The sequence below is a fragment of the Saimiri boliviensis genome, chromosome 14, assembly GCF_048565385.1.
Source record: "Saimiri boliviensis isolate mSaiBol1 chromosome 14, mSaiBol1.pri, whole genome shotgun sequence".
NCBI lineage: Eukaryota > Metazoa > Chordata > Mammalia > Primates > Cebidae > Saimiri > Saimiri boliviensis.
This window is the reverse complement of record NC_133462.1, coordinates 16255238-16271744: the sequence shown is the minus strand read 5'-3', so window position 1 is coordinate 16271744 and position 16507 is coordinate 16255238. Positions and strand designations below refer to the sequence as shown.

The 16507-nt window shown below is 52.1% G+C and overlaps 1 protein-coding gene across 3 annotated transcripts in view; it reads left to right on the top strand.

Annotated features, from left to right (window-relative positions):
- Nucleotides 1-16507, top strand: part of SPTBN4 (spectrin beta, non-erythrocytic 4) — a 109094-nt gene that overhangs the window by 49699 nt on the left and 42888 nt on the right. For all 3 annotated transcript variants that reach the window (XM_074386329.1, XM_039465848.2, XM_074386328.1), the window contains 4 exons: nt 3741-4671; nt 6774-6911; nt 10529-11279; nt 14407-14609. In XM_074386329.1, the coding sequence (XP_074242430.1) occupies nt 3741-4671; nt 6774-6911; nt 10529-11279; nt 14407-14609 (2023 nt within the window). The remainder of the gene's footprint in view (nt 1-3740; nt 4672-6773; nt 6912-10528; nt 11280-14406; nt 14610-16507) is intronic.

Here is a 16507-nt window from a genome sequence, read left to right as displayed (position 1 = left end):
TCCTGGGCTCAAGCAATCCTGCTGCTTCTGCCTCCCAGAGTGTTGGGATTATAGGCGTGAGCCACTGTCCCTGGCCATTTCTTTCTTTCTTTTCTCTCTCTCTCTTTCTTTCTGTCTACAGAGTCTTGCACTGTCACCCAGGCTGGGTGCAATGCCGTGATCTTGTCTCACTCCAACCTCTGCTTCCTGGGTTCCAGCGATTCTCCTGCCTCAGCTTCCTGAATAGCTAGGATTACAAGCACCCCCGCACCACGCCTGGCTAATTTTTAAAATTTTAGTAAAGACAGTGTTTCACTATGTTGGCTAGGCTGGTCTCGAACTCCTGATCTCATGACCTGCTCTCCTTGGCATTCCAAAGTGCTGGGATTACAGGCGTGAACCACTCTGCCCGTCCCGGCCCTGGCCATTTCTGTGAGATTATTTATGCTTAGAACACCATGGTTAGCTGTGAGTGCTGACTGCAGTCAGGGCTGCTTTTTTCTTTCTCACTGATGAGGAAACAGGCCCAGGCCAGAGAGCTGATAAGGGGGCCTTGAGGCTTGTCCATATCTCTCCATTAAGATGTCTTCCTCCTTGATCCAGAGCCCACAGCCCTTTGGAATCTTGGAGTATTATTAGAAAAGGAAGAACCTGTCTGGCTTGCAGGTTGGTGGGGAAGTTTCTAGCCCTAACCGACCTGGGTCACATTCTAGATGCAAACGCTGAAGTTTACCTTCCAAGCCCGAGTGTGAACATCCTGACCCTGGCTCAGCCCCCTCCCATCCCTGCCTCAACTCCAGGGGAAGTTGTTGGGACCCTCTCCTTCACCTTAGCTAGGTTTGTCCCAGGAAGCTCCCTTTGCCCTCACCTTGTGAGTTCTCAGCTCCTGTGACAATCAGCAGCACAAAGAATACAGCAAAGGGGCCAGCGAGGGGAGTGCAAGTGTGGGGAGTGCATTGTCATGGTGATGGGAGGCAGTGCTGCCTGATGAGTGGTCCAGAGTGTGTGGTCCTCATGGACTGCTTGTTTGCTAATTCTGGGGCAATCTTTCCCCTCTCTGAGGCTTAGTTTTTTCATCTGGAAAACAGGGCTGATAAGGATACTGGCCCCATAGGATGGTTGTGAGAATCAAATGACATTGTGTCAGAGTAAGGGCTGGGTACAAGGAAGCTATTTTTTGTTTTTTTTTTTCTTTTATTTATTTATTTATTTATTTAGAGATGGGGTTTCACCATGTTGGCCAGGCTGGTCTGGAGCTCCTGACCTCATGTTCCGCCCACCTCAGCCTCCCAAAGCGCTAAGATTACAGGCATGAGCCACCGTGTCCAGCCTGTTTTGTTTTGTTTTCTAAGACAGGGTCTTGCTCTGTTGCCCAGGCTAGAGTGCAGTGGCTCTCTCTTGGCACACTACAGCCTCAACATCCCTGGCTCAAGTGATCCTCCCACCTCAGCCTCCCGAGTAGCTGGGACTACAGGTGTACACCACCACATCTTCTAATTTCTGTATTTTTGATAGAGATGGGGTTTTGCCATGTTGCCCAGGCTTATCTCAAACTCCTGATCTCAAGTGATCTGCCCGCCTCAGTCTCCCAAAGTGCTAGGATTACAGGCATGAGCCACTGCATCTGGTAAGACACCATTGTTGTTGTAACTGTTGTTCAGTTGGATATCTTGTGGTTTGAGTCAATATCAGTGAATGTCCAGAATTACAGAAATCCCACATTCCACCTAGGGCAGTGTCTCTCTCACTTTTGTGATCCAGCAAGAAATATACAGCCAGGCGCAGTGACTCATACGGCAGTCCAGATGTTCAAGACCAGCCTGGGCAACATAGTGAGACTCCATCTCTACAAAAATCTTAGAAAAAAATTAGCCAGGCATGGTGGTGTGGGCCTGTAGTCCCAGCTATTCAGGAGGCTGAGGAGGGAGGATTAATTGAGCCCAGGAGTTGGAGGCTGCAGTGAGCCATGATCATGCCATGCACTCCAGCCTGGGTGATAGGGTGAGACCCTATCTCTAAAGTAAATAAATAATTATACTTATGACTCAGAGTTCACATGCATACATGCACACACATACTAACACAGAAGTTTTTATAAAACAATACTTCCAGGCCAGGTGTGGTGGCTCATACCTGTAATCCCAGAACTTTGGGAGGCTGAAATGGGCGGATCACAAGGTCAGGAGTTTGAGACCAGTCTGGCCAACATAGTGAAACCTTGTCTCTACTAAAAATACAAAAAAATTAGCTGGGTGTGGTGGTGTGCACCTGTAATCCCAGCTACTCGGGAGGCTGAGGCAGGAGAATCGTGTGAACCCGAGAGGAGATTGCAGTGAACCAAGATCGAACCACTGCACTCTAGCCCAGGCAACGGTGCGAGATTCCATCTCAAAAAAAACAAAACAAAACAAAAAAAACTTCCCCGACCTTGTGTTGCATTGCGATATTTTCCATTCATTCTATTCTATTCCACCAAAGAAATGCTGGCCGTGACCCATTACATTAATTTCACAGTTTTCTAATCACTAGCCATCCAGGAGGAAGGTGAAATATATATATGTATATTTTAGAGATGGGGTTTCACCATGTTGGCCAGGTTGGTCTTGAACTGCTGACCTCAGGTAATCCACCCACCTCAGCCTTCCAAAGTGCTGCGATTACAAGTGTGAGCCACCACGCCCGGCCGGAAGGTGAAATATTTAAGGAAAAGGAGTTCAGGGTTGAGCACAGTGGCTCACACCTGTAATCCCAACAGTTTGGGAGGCCAAGTGGAAGGATTGCTTGAGGCCAGGAGTTCAAGACCAACCTGACCAACATCGTGAGATCCTGTCTCTATCATAAGAACAAAAAGAAAAAAAGAGTGCAGGTAATCACTAGGATTGATAGATAATACAACAAAGGATAACAGAGGGAACCCAAAAACATGGCTTAAGAACAGAGAAGTTGGCCAGGCGTGGCGGCTCATGCCTGTAATCCCAGCACTTTGGGAGGCCGAGCGGGCGGATCACTTGAGGTCAGGAGTTTGAGACCGGTCTGGCCAACCTGGTGAAACCCCGTTTCTACTAAAAATACAAAAATGAGCCGGGTGTAGTGGCGTATGCCTGTAATCCCAGCTACTGGGGAGGCTGAGGCAGGAGAATCGCTTGAACCTGGAGGTGGAGGTTGCAGTGAGCTGAGATCACACCACTGCACTCCAGCCTGGGCAAAAGAGCAAGACTCCGTCTCAAAAAAAAAAAAAAAAAAAAAAAAGAAGAAGAAGAAGAAGAAGAAGAAGTTTCGTTTGATCCGGTTCTGACATGAGCGCAATTTTCACTCAAATATAATTTGAGATGCTCTGACTTCATCCATCATTCAGTCAACAACTCACTGCATTCACTAGGCTCTGTGTGCCACTCTGTGCTGCGCAGTGATGGGGATAGGGTGTGACCGAGACAGTCCTAGGTCCTGCTCTCAAGCAGCTCTCAGTCCAGCTGGGGAGACAGGAAAAGGCGGTGACAACACAGAGTAGTCAGGCCTGGGATGGGGAAGCAGAGAAGCCTGAGAGGGTGGAGAAGGAGCCTGCTCCAGCCTTGGAGTGTCAGGGAGGGCTGCCTGGAGAGGGGCCGCGTGACCCGGTACCTGATGAAGTCACTCCAAGGACAGGGTAGGTAGCCCGCACCATGAAGTCACTCCAAGGACAGGGTAAGATAACCCACACCATCCTCTCTTGGGCGCCCCTTGACTTATGACCAATCCTGGATGCTCCCCTTCTCCTGGCTCAGGCTACCAGCCCTGCGACCCGCAGGTCATCTGCAACCGCGTGAACCACGTGCACGGCTGCCTGGCGGAGCTGCAGGAGCAGGCGGCGCGGCGGCGCGCGGAGCTGGAGGCCTCGCGGAGCCTGTGGGCGCTGCTGCAGGAGCTGGAGGAGGCCGAGAGCTGGGCGCGCGACAAGGAGCGCCTACTGGAGGCTGCGGGCGGCGGCGGCGCGGCGGGCGCGGCGGGCGGCGCACACGACCTGTCTAGCACCGCGCGCCTCCTGGCCCAGCACAAGATCCTGCAGGGCGAGCTGGGCGGACGGCGGGCGTTGCTGCAGCAGGCCCTGCGGTGCGGCGAGGAGCTGGCTGCGGCCGGCGGCGCCGTCGGCCCGGGCGCGGAGACGATGCAACTCGTGGGCCTGGCGGAGCGCGCGGCGAGCGCCAGGCGCCGCTGGCAGCGGCTGGAAGAGGCGGCGGCGCGGCGCGAGCGGCGGCTGCAGGAGGCGCGGGCGCTGCACCAGTTCGGCGCTGACCTCGACGGGCTCCTGGACTGGCTTCGCGACGCTTACCGCCTGGCAGCCGCCGGCGACTTCGGCCACGACGAAGCGTCCAGCCGCCGCCTGGCGCGCCAGCACCGCGCGCTCACTGGGGAGGTGGAGGCGCATCGCGGGCCCGTGAGCGGCCTGCGGCGCCAGCTGGCGTCTCTCGGGGGCGCCAGTGGCGCAGGGCCACTGGTGGTGGCGCTGCAGGTGCGCGTGGTGGAGGCCGAGCAGTTGTTCGCGGAAGTGACCGAAGTGGCCGCGCTGCGGCGCCAGTGGCTGCGGGACGCGCTCGCTGTCTACCGCATGTTCGGCGAGGTGCACGCTTGCGAGCTGTGGATCGGTGAGAAGGAGCAATGGCTGCTCTCCATGCGCGTGCCCGATTCACTTGACGACGTCGAGGTGGTGCAGCACCGGTGAGCGCGCCCACGTGGGACTCCAGGGTCCCCTCCTCATGCACCCAGTCTCACCTTCATTGGTTCAACAGTTCCCATATTCGTTCGGCTGGAACTCGGGGTTCCAATCCCTGCTTCGTCCATTCCCAGCTTTGTAACAGTTCTGCAACCTGCCTAACCTTCCTGAACCTCAGCTTGCCCACCCATAAAATGGGGGTAATATTAGTCCCTACCCAGGTTTGTGGTGAAGGGTAAATGAGTTCATACATGCAGAACACTAAGCGAATGCCTGGGGCTAGAGGAAGCATTCCCCCAGCGTTTGCTCTTATTATATTACCCAGGCTTACATTTGCCAAGCATGAAATAAACGACCTAAGCTTCCACAGGGACACCTCAGCTTGGCTCCTCCGCTGGAAGGCCTCCCACTGCCCCTGCACAAATGTCACCTCCCTAGCTATTAAAACAGCTCTGACCCTTGCCACTTTGTATTCCTTCATCCTGTTTTCCATTTCTTTGTAGCACTTACCACCCCGTGACATATTATATAGTGATTTGTCTGCTGGCTGACTGACAGAATTGCTCAATGAGTGGGTGAACAATGTGTGTTCCCCCTCCGCACCACTCTGTCTGAGCATCTTGTTCATTCATTCAGCAGGTGTTTACTGAGTGCCTGTGCCATCTTAGGTCTCGTGCTGGACACTGCTGGAAACACAGGGCTGCTCCTTGCCCCTACTGTGCCCACAGTTGCCCAGTTCTTTGAAACATTGATTTAAAGATGGGAGGACCATGTCCAGCTTAAAATAGACCTCAGTGGCTGCCATGTGGAGGGTGGGTTGGAGCGGGTGAAAGTGGTGGCTGGGAACCCAGAGAGGCAACCAGGGAGGGGACCCAGATGGACCCATACAGGATTAGACCAGGGTGGGAGGTAAGTGAACAGGCCATGGAGGCTGATGGGCCAGGGCGATTTTCCAAAACAAGGCCCAGGGCTCTGGCCTGGGGAATGACAGTGCTGTCTCCAACATGGGGGCCCAGAGGAAGAAAAAATCTGAGTCAGGTGGGTGTGAATAGCCCCAAGAAGGTATTGGGGGTTGGAGGTTGGAGACACCAGGCTTGGAGGTTGGAGACAGGTTCAAAAGGTAAGAGGTTGAGGCTGGATACTGAGATGTGACTGTCATGAGTTAAGGGGCAAAGACCAAGGCTGTGGGGTCGGGTGGAATCGCTGAAGAAGGGTGTGAGGGAAGAGAGGACTCAAGGTGGAGTTGCTGCTGAGGAATCTCACATTTTAAACCTCAGGTAGAGGCTGGGCACGGTGGCTCACACCTGTAATCCCAGCACTTTGGGAGGCCGAGGCAGGTAGTCACATAAGGTCAGGAGTTTGAGACCAGCCTGGCCAGCATGGTGGAATCCTGTCTTTACTAAAAATAGAAAAATTAGCCGGGCATGGTGGTGCATGTCTATAAATCCCAGAAGGCTGAGACACGGGAATTGCTTGAACCTGGGAGGCAGACTTTGCAGTGAGCTGAGATCACACCGCTGCACTCCAGCCTGGGCGACAGAGACTCTACCTTAATAAATAAATTAACAGCAGGTAGAAGAGGAGGAGCTCACAAAGGCGGCTGAAAACTGAGGGTGGATAGTTAGAAGTAGAACCAGTAGAAGGCATTTCATAAAACCAAGGTCCAGTCGGGTGCGGTGGCTCATGCCTGTAATCCCAGCACTTTGGAAGGCTGAGGCAGGTGGATCACATAAGGTCATGAGTTTGAGAACAGCCTGGCCAGCATGGTGAAATCCCGTCTCTACTAAAAATAGAAAAATTAACCAGGCGTGGTGGTACACACCTGTAGTCCCAGCTACTTGGAAGGCTGAGACACGAGAATCGCTTGAACCTGGGAGGCGGATGTTGCAGTGAGCTGAGATCATGTCACTGCAGTCCATCCTGGGCAACAGAGTGAGACTCTGTCTCAATAAATTAAATTAAATTAACAGTAGGTAGCAGAGGAGGAGCCCACAAATGCGGCTGAAAAGTGAGGGTGGAGAGTTAGGAGTAGAACCGATAGAAGGCATTTCATGAAATCAAGGTCCGCAGGATTCGGGCGTCTGAGCATCTCCATCCTCCTTTGCAGATTCGAAAGCCTGGACCAAGAGATGAACAGCCTGATGGGCCGAGTTCTGGATGTGAACCAAACAGTCCAGGAGCTGGTGGAAGGAGGCCACCCCAGTTCTGATGAGGTGCGTTCCTGCCAGGACCACCTCAACAGCAGGTAGGAGGGCCTGGGGCTGGGGGTCCCTCCCGTCCTCTCCTTCCACACTCACACAGCCATGGGCAGCAAAGACGTGCAATCTCAAACCCCTGGCATCATAATGGCCACCTGATAAATCAACATGTTGACCAAAAATCATAATACCTAATGCTGGTGATGATGTGGTGAAATTAAAATAGACTTTTCAGTTGGCTGTTCATTTGTCCAGAAAGGATTTATTGAATATTTGCAATCTGCTAGGAGCACTCCCAAGCACTTTTTTTTTTTTTTGAGACGGAGTTTCGCTCTTGTTACCCAGGCTGGAGTGCAATGGTGCGATCTCGGCTCACCGCAACCTCCGCCTCCTGGGTTCAGGCAATTCTCCCGTCTCAGCCTCCTGAGTAGCTGGGATTACAGGCACACGCCACCATGCCCAGCTAATTTTTTGTATTTTTAGTAGAGACGGGGTTTCACCATGTTGACCAGGATGGTCTCGAGCTCTCGACCTCGTGATCCACCCGCCTCGGCCTCCCAAAGTGCTGGGATTACAGGCTTGAGCCACTGCGCCCAGCCGCAAGCACTTTATATGCCTTTTAAAAGTATCCCAATATTCTTCTGGGCACAGTGTCCCATACCTGTAATCCTAGCACTTTGGTAGGCTGAGATTCGTAGATCACTTGAGCTCCCACATTCAAGACCAGCCTGGGCAACATGGTGAAACCCCATCTCTCTCTACAAAAACAAACAAACAAACAAACAAAAAAATTGAGCCAAGCATGGTGGTGCACACTTGTAGTCCCGCTACTTGGGAGGCTGAGATGGGAAGATACCTTGAGCCCGGGAGGTGGAGATTGCAGTGAGCAGAGATTGCGCCATTGCATTCCAGCCTGGGCAATAGAGCCAAACCTTGTCTCAAAACAAAACAACAACAACAAAACCCAATATCCCAATTTCCATAGTCAAGGTCCTAGAATTCAGCTCTGTCTCTCTTTGTCTGTCTTTTTGAGATACAATCTTGCTCTGTTTCCCAGGCTGGAATACAGTGGCATGATCATGGCTCATTGCAGCCTCCGACACCTAGGCTCAAACGATCCTCCCTCCTCTGCCTCCTGAGTAACTGGAACTACAGGCGCACACCACCATGCCCGGCTAATTAATTTTATTATTATTATTATTATTATTATTATTATTTTGAGACGGAGTTTCGCTCTTGTTACCCAGGCTGGAGTGCAATGGCGCGATCTCGGCTCACCGCAACCTCCGCCTCCTGGGTTCAGGCAATTCTCCTGCCTCAGCCTCCTGAGTAGCTGGGATTACAGGCATGCGCCATCATGCCCAGCTAATTTTTTGTATTTTTAGTAGAGATGGGGTTTCATCATGTTGACCAGGATGGTCTCAATCTCCTGACCTTGTGATCCACCCACCTCAGCCTCCCAAAGTGCTGGGATTACAGGCGTGAGCCACCGCACCCGGCAATTTTATTATTTTTTTGTACAGACAGGATCTCACTATGCTGGCCATGCTGGTCTTATAATTCCTGGGCTTGGCTGGCCATGGTGGCTCCTGCCTGTAATCCCAGAACTTTGGGAGGCTGAGGCAGGTGGATCACCTGAGGTCAGGAGTTCAAAACCAGCCTGACCAATGTGGTGAAACCCCATCTCTACTAAAAATACAATAGTTATCCAGGCATGGTGGCGTGTGTCTGTAGTCCTAGCTACTCAGGAGACTGGGACAGGAGAATTACTTGAACCTAGGAGGCAGAGGCTGCAGTGAGCCAAGATCACACCACTGTACTCCAGCCTGGATGACAGAGAGAGATTCCGTGTCAAAAAAAAAACCCCAAAAAAACAAAAAAAACCTCCTGGCCTCAAGTGAGCCTCCTACCTTGGCCTTCTAAAGAGCTGGGATTACAGTGTGAGCTACTGCTCCTGGCCTAGAACTCTTCAAGAATAGTAACAAACTAATCTCAGTACCTCTGGAATGCTACCAGCAATTCTCCCGGTGTAAGTTCATAGATGAAGACGCAGCTCCAAAGACATGAACTCCTTATCCAAGATTACTCAGTCTATAAGTAGGAGTCAAATGCAGTTCTGGCTGAATCCTGAGCTGGGGCTGTTTATCAAATATATCCAGTCTTCCTGCTAACACTATGGGGTGGAAACTACCCCATGTTAGAGAGGAGAAACTGGATGCCTAGCTATTTTTTTTTTTTTTTTTTTTTTTTTTATTGAGACGGAGTTTCACTCTTGTTGCCCAAGCTGGAGTGCAATGGCGTGATCTCAGCTCACCTCAACCTCCTTCTTCTGGGTTCAAGCAATTCTCCTGCCTCAGCCTCCCAAGTAGCTGGGATTACAGGAACGCGCCACCATGCCCGGCTAATTTTGTATTTTTAGTAGAGACGGGGTTTCTCTATGTTGGTCTGACTAGTCTTGAACTCCTGACTTCAGATGATCAGCCTGCCTTGCCTCCCGAAGTGCTGGGATTACAGGCATGAGCCACTGCGCCCAGCCTAATTTTTGTATTTTAGGGGTCTCAGCATGTTGCCCAGGCTGCTCTCCAACTCCTGAGCTCAAGTGATCCACCTGCTTCTGCCTTCCAAAGTGCTGGAGTTACAGGTGTGACCCACCGCACCTGGCTAAGAAATTTTAAAACATTAAGTTATTTAAATATAATAATAAGCTGGGAGTGGTGCATGCCTGTAGTCCCAGCTACTCAGGAGGCTGATGTGGGAGGACCGCCTGATCCTGGGAATCGGAGGCTTCAGTGTGCCATAAACGAGTTTGTGAATAGCCACTGCATTCTAGCCTGGGCAACATAGTGAGATCTCATGACTTAAAATTTTTTAAAAATCTAAATATCTAATGTGTTAATATAACTAACATATTTTTATAAAAAGTAACTTTTCAGGCCAGGCAGGGTTGCTCACGCCTGTAAACTCAGCACTTTGGGAGGCTGAGGCGGGCGGATCACCCGAGGTCAGTGGATCAAAACCATCCTGGCCAACATGGTGAAACCTCGTCTCTACTAAAATACAAAAAAATTAGCCAGGTGTGGTGGCAGGTGCCTGTAATCCCAGCTACTCAGGAGGCTGAGTCAGTGGAATCACTTGAACCCTGGAGGCGGAGGTTGCAGTGAGCCGAGATTGCGCCACTGCTCTCCAGCCTGGCGACAGAGCGCGACTCCCTCTCAAAAAACAACAAAGGAAAAAAAAACACAAAAACTATAGTACTAAGAGTGGCATTGTTTCGTCCCTTTGCAATCTCTTTAATATCTGGTTTAAGAGAACGCAGCTGGGCTTCTCTTAAGCCAGAGTCGGCTTCTGCATTCGGTCTCTCCTGCTGCCTCTGGAAAACTCCACTGAACACTAGGGAAAGAATGAGAGTGAAAAAGCAAATAGCATCTTAACACATTTTTTAAAAGATAGTTTTGTCCTCGATCAGATTACATGTTGAGAGCTGCTGCTCTAAGCAAAAGTGCTGGGTAGGGTTCCATCATACACCAGCAGAAACCGGGGCGACTTTTCCAAGATCACACAGTCGCTGGATGGCCAGGGCCTGGATTCTACCCTGGGTGGGCGGGACCTCCGTGCCCAAAAGGAGTCTCTGTCCTCTTCGAGTCACTCTCTTTCCCGTGGGCAGGTGGAACCGCATCGTGGAGCTAGTGGAACAGCGCAAAGTGGAAATGAGCGCGGTCCTGCTGGTGGAGAACCATGTGCTGGAAGTGGCCGAGGTGCGCGCCCAGGTGCGTGAGAAGCGGCGAGCTGTGGAGAGCGCGCCCCGCGCCGGCGGCGCCCTGCAGTGGCGTCTTAGCGGCTTGGAGGCCGCTCTGCAGGCGCTCGAGCCGCGCCAGGCGGCCCTTCTGGAGGAGGCAGCACTGTTGGCTGCGCGCTTCCCGACGCAGGCGGCGCGGCTGCGCCAGGGCGCAGAGGAGCTGGGCGCCGAGTGGGGCGCGCTAGCCAGCGCGGCTCAGGCTTGCGGCGAGGCGGTGGCGGCAGCAGGGCGCCTGCAGCGCTTTCTGCATGACCTCGACGCTTTCCTGGACTGGCTGGTGCGCGCCCAGGAGGCGGCGGGCGGCAGTGAGGGGCCCCTGCCCAACAGCCTAGAAGAGGCGGACGCGCTGCTGGCGCGCCACGCTGCGCTCAAGGAAGAGGTGGACCAGCGCGAGGAAGACTATGCTCGCATCGTGGCGGCCAGTGAGGCGCTGCTGGCCTCCGACGGCGCAGAGTTGGGCCCGGGCCTGGCACTGGACGAGTGGCTGCCGCACCTTGAACTTGGCTGGCATAAACTGCTCGGCTTGTGGGAGGCGCGCAGGGAGGCACTGGTCCAGGCCCACATCTACCAGCTGTTTCTGCGGGATCTACGCCAGGCGCTCGCGGTGCTGCATAACCAGGTGCGCGCTCGGGGTTTGCAGTTCGGAGAGGGAGGGTCCGAGGCCGTGGGGGATTACAGGGACAGGGACATGCGGGGGTGGGGAGGAGGAGGGTGTTTGCTGGGACCACTGGGTGTTGAGGTGGGTGGGAGTTGAGCGAGAGTATTCAGAATGGATATCTGGGTCTGTGGATTATCCAAGCGTGTATGGAAGTGTGTATGTAACAGAATTTGAGGGTTATGATGAGTGGGATCGGTTGGTGTCTTATTCGAGGTGACAGTTTGTGGATTATCCGGAGTAAGTAATGTGCGTGGATATTTACTGGAGTGGCTTCCTGGGTTCGTGGATTATCAGGAAGGAAATAAGACTATGAGGCTGATTGGTGATGGTTAAATGGGGTTCAAAGAAGATCTTGGTATGGATAACAAAGGATTAGTTTTATGGAGGCTGAAGGGTTACTGGGATCAGTCAGTGATTGTGGATTACATGGTGGGATGCCTAAATTAGCACATTATCTTCATTTTTGGGGATGACAACTATGGATTCTCTGGAGAAGTAACTTTGTGGCGAGAGGAACCAAGTGCAGTGGTTATCAGGACAGCCGATCCAGTTTGGAGATTATTCTGGGATGGAAACCAAGTCTGAGAGTTTTGGCAAGAATGCCCAGTTTTCAGATTGTCCAAGAGTAGTTTCCAGTGTCTTTAAAAGGGTGCTTGCCTAGGCTGGTTATCTAGAGGATGCTGACCCAGTTTAAGAATTATCTAAAGTGGTCCCAAATCTTTTTTTTTTTTTTTTTTTTGAGACAGAGTCTCGCTCTGTCACCAGACTGGAGTGCAGTGGCATGATCTCAGCTCACTGCAACCTCTGCCTCCTGGGTGCAATCGATTTTCCTGCTTTAGCCTTCTAAGTAGCTAGGACTAAAGGCACATGCCACCACGCCCAGCTAATCTTTGTATTTTTAGTAGAGATGGTGTTTCACATGTTGGCCAGGATGGTCTCGATCTCTTGACCTCGTGATCTGCCCACCTCGGCCTTCCAAAGTGCTGGGACACAGGTGTGAGCCACCATGCCCAGCCTGCAGCCCAGTTTTTAACAGGCCGTGGACTGGTACCCCTCTGTGGCTTAGGGCTTGGGAAATCCTGATCTAGGGACTTGGGGAGAAAGGACAGAGAGCCCCTGAATCACAAGATTACTAAATATGAAGCTGAAGTGGCCTTGAGAGACCCTTCTGACCCACCCATTTAAAAAATAGAGACACAGCCGGGCGCGGCTCACACCTGTAATCCCAGCACTTCGGGAGGCCTAGGCAGGCAGATTACAAGGTCAGAAGATCAAGACCATCCTGACTAACATGGCAAAACCCCATCTCTACTAAAATACAAAATATTAGCCAGGTGTGGTTGTGATGGTGGACACCTGTAGTCTCAGCTACTTTGGAGGCTGAGGCAGGAGAACCCCTTGAACCGGGGAGGTGGAAGTTTCAGTAAGCCAAGATCGCGCCACTGAACTCCAGCCTGGTGACAGAGTGAGACCTGGTCTTTAAACAATGTATAATAATAATAATGGGCCTGGCAAGGTGGCTAACACCTGTAATCCCAGCACTTTGGGAAGCCAAGGCAGGAAGATCACCTGAGGTCAGGAGTTCAAGACCAGCCTGATCAACATGGAGAAACCCTGCCCCTACTAAAAATATAAATTAACCGGGTGTAGTGGTGCATGCCTGTACTCCCAGCTACTCGGGAGGCTGAAGCAAGAGAATCACTTGAACGCAGGGGGTGGAGTGAGCCAAAATGGCACCATTGCACTCCAGCCTGGGCAGCAAGAGCAAAACTCTGTCTCAAATAAATAAGTAAAAGAGATGGGATCTTGCTATGTTGCCCAGGCTGGTCTCCAACTCCTGGGCTCAAACAATCCTCCTGCTTTGGCCTCCCAAAGTGCTGGGATTACAGTAGGTGTGAGCCACTGTGCCTGGCCCTGACCCACCCATTTTACCAGTTAGAAAAGTAACCCTGGAGAGGAAAGAACTTCCTTGAGTTCAGACAGTACCCAGTTTAGTTGTCTTCTTTTTTTGATACAGGACCTCACTCTGTCACCTGGGCCTGAGTGTGGTGGCACGATCACAGCTCACTGCAGCCGTGACCTATGGGGCTCAAGCAATCCTCCCACCTCAGCCCTTCAAGTAGCTGGGACTACAGGCATGTGCCACCAAGCCTGGTTAATTTTTTTGGTATTATTATTAACGACAGGGTTTCACCATGTTGCCCAAGCTGGTCTCGAACTCCTGGGTTCAAGTGATCTTCCTGCCTTGGCCTCTGAAAGTGCTGGGATTACAGGCATGAGCCACCATGCCCAGCCTTCAGTCTTCATATTAACCAAATATTTACTGAATGTCTCTTCTGTGTCAGGCACTATTTTGAGGCTGAGCACATCTCAGACAAAAAAATAGAAAATCCTGCCCTCATGTGGTTGACATTCTAGAATGTGGAGGAGACAGTAAACAAGTTAATGCATCTCTAATATTGCAGGTATATGCTATAAGAAATAATACAGGAGGGTTGGCCAGGCGTGGTGGCTTTTGCCCATAATCCCAGCACTTTGGGAGTCCAAGGTGGGCAGATCACCTGAGGTCAGGAGTTCAAGACCAGCCTGGCCAACATGGTAAAACTTCGTCTCTACCAAAAATACAAAAAATTAGCCAGGCGTGGTGGTGTGCACCAGTAATCCCATCTACTTGGGAGGCTGAGGCAGGAGAATCTCTTGAACCCAGGAGGTAGAGGTTGCAGTGAGCCGAGATCGTGCCACTGCACTTCAGCCTGGGCAACAGAGAGAGACTCTGTCTGCCCCACCCCTCCCACCACTCCCAAAAAAGAAATAATACAGGAGGGTAGTGGGATGGGCCTGGGGTGGGAGTTGATATTTTTGGCAGGGTGGTCAGAGACCTGAAGAAATTGAAGGAGCCAGCCATGGGGGTATGTGGAGGGATAGACTGCCGGGCAGAGGGACCAGCAACGCCCCCGAGGTGGGACCACACCTGGAATGTTCTATGCTAGCAAGGTTTTGGGGGAGTGGTGGCAAGCCAGGCCTGCAGCCTCTCCCAGTCCCAGAATGGAAGGAGGCTGACCTTTGCACCATGCCCCTTCCTTCCCAGGAGATGGCGCTGTCTGGTGCGGAGCTCCCGGGCACGGTGGAATCAGTGGAGGAAGCGTTGAAGCAGCACCGGGATTTTCTCACCACCATGGAGCTGAGCCAGCAAAAGATGCAGGTGGCCGTGCAGGCTGCGGAGGGCCTGCTGAGGCAGGGCAACATCTACGGGGCGCAGGCCCAGGAGGCTGTGACCCGGCTGCTGGAGAAGTAGGTCCCCCAGAACCGTCCATCCCAGGGAGGGGGCAGAAGATGGGGCACAGCACAGGGGAGGGGTGTGGGAGGCCAGGGTCCCATTCCTTTCATCACGATTTGTTTCTCTGTGCCCTTTTCTGATTTCCATTTAATTCCATGTTGTCTTAGGTTTGATTTAGGTCGATTTAGGTGGATTTTCTTTTCTTTTTTTTTTTTTTTGAGACGGAGTCTCGCTCTGTCACCCAGGCTGGAGTGCAGTGACACGATCTTGACTCATTGTAACCTCCACCTCCCAGGTTCAAGAGATTCTCCTGCCTCAGCCTCCCGAGTAGGTGGGACCATAGGTGCATAGCACCACACCCGGCTAATTGTTGTATTCACCATGTTGGCCAAGCTGGTCTTGAACTCCTGACCTCAGGTGATCCACCTGCCTCGGCCTCCCAAAGTGCCAGTTACAGGCGTGAGCCACTGAACCCAGCCTTAAGTGGATATATTGTGAAAAGGTAACCTGAGGCTGTCAACCCGAAAGATACAGAAGGATATACAGTGAAAGGTTTCTGTTTCAAGCCTGCTCTCAGCATGGGATAGCTGGTCCTCTTGTTAAAATCTTAGGCTGGGTGCAGTGGCTTATACCTGTAATCCCAGCACTTCAGTAGGCTGAGGCGGGAGGATTGCTTGAGCCCACAAATTTCAGACCAGCCTGGGCAACACAGTGAGACCCCTTCTCTAAAAAAAAAAAAAAAAAAAAAAAAAAAAAAAAAAAATTAGCTGGGTGTGGTGATGAGTGCCTGTAGTCCCAGCCACTCTGGAGGCCGAGATGAAAGGATTGCTTGAGCCTGGGAGATTGAGGCAGCAACGAACTGTGATCACACGGCTGCACTCCAGCCTGGATGACAGAGCAAGACCATGCCCCCCCTTAAAAAAAATATGTTAACTTATTTCCCTGGATGCCCATTATCCATCCTGCTGTCTGCACCTTCCTTGGGAACCCCCAGAACTCCTCAGATCCAGCAGCTAGAGGCCAGGCACAGGTGTGCTCCTGCTTGCCTGATGGGACAGTGTTCCCTGCCAGGCTGGTTGTCGGATATTTGCATAAGCACCTCTGCCTGGCCCCAGCCACTCTAGGAAGCATGCGGAGTGAGTGTTCGCGTGTCTCTGTCTCTTTCTCATCTCTCGAACCTCATTGTTCTCTGCTTCTGTCACCATCTGCCTCTTGCCACCACCGTCTTGTCTTTCCTGGCACCAATCAAGCAAAGACATTTTTTTTTTAATTTATTTATTTTTGAAACGGAGTTTCGCTCTTGTTACCCAGGCTGGAGTGCAATGGCACGATCTCGGCTCACCTCAACCTCCGCCTCCTGGGTTCAGGCAATTCTCCTGCCTCAGCCTCCTGAGTAGCTAGGATTACAGGCACGCGCCACCATGCCCAGCTAATGTTTTGCATTTTTAGTAGAGACGGGGTTTCACCATGTTGACCAGGATGGTCTCGATCTCTTGACCTCGTGATCCACCCGCCTCAGCCTCCCAAAGTGCTGGGATTACAGGCTTGAGCCACCGCACCTGGCCTGAGCAAAGACATTTATTGAGCATCTACTGTGTGCCAGGCAGTATTGTAGGTAGGCCCTGAACAAAACAGCACCACCACCTCCAGCCATCATGGGAAGTCCTTTCTTGTCTTCCAGACCTGGTTCTGTCTGTCACTAGAGCATTTCTGCTCCTCCTGATGACCCTAAATTTCTCCTCTCAGGCTCTCTGGCTCTCTCTGGCATGATCCAGGCGGGAAGAGGACCCAGTACCCCCCTGCCACCTTTGCCTTCCCATCTTCTGATGGAAAGCATCCCTGGACACTTCACTGTGCCACCCCCAGCCCCAAGACCTCTACCCCTTTTCCGTTTAGGGCTCAGGTATCCTTT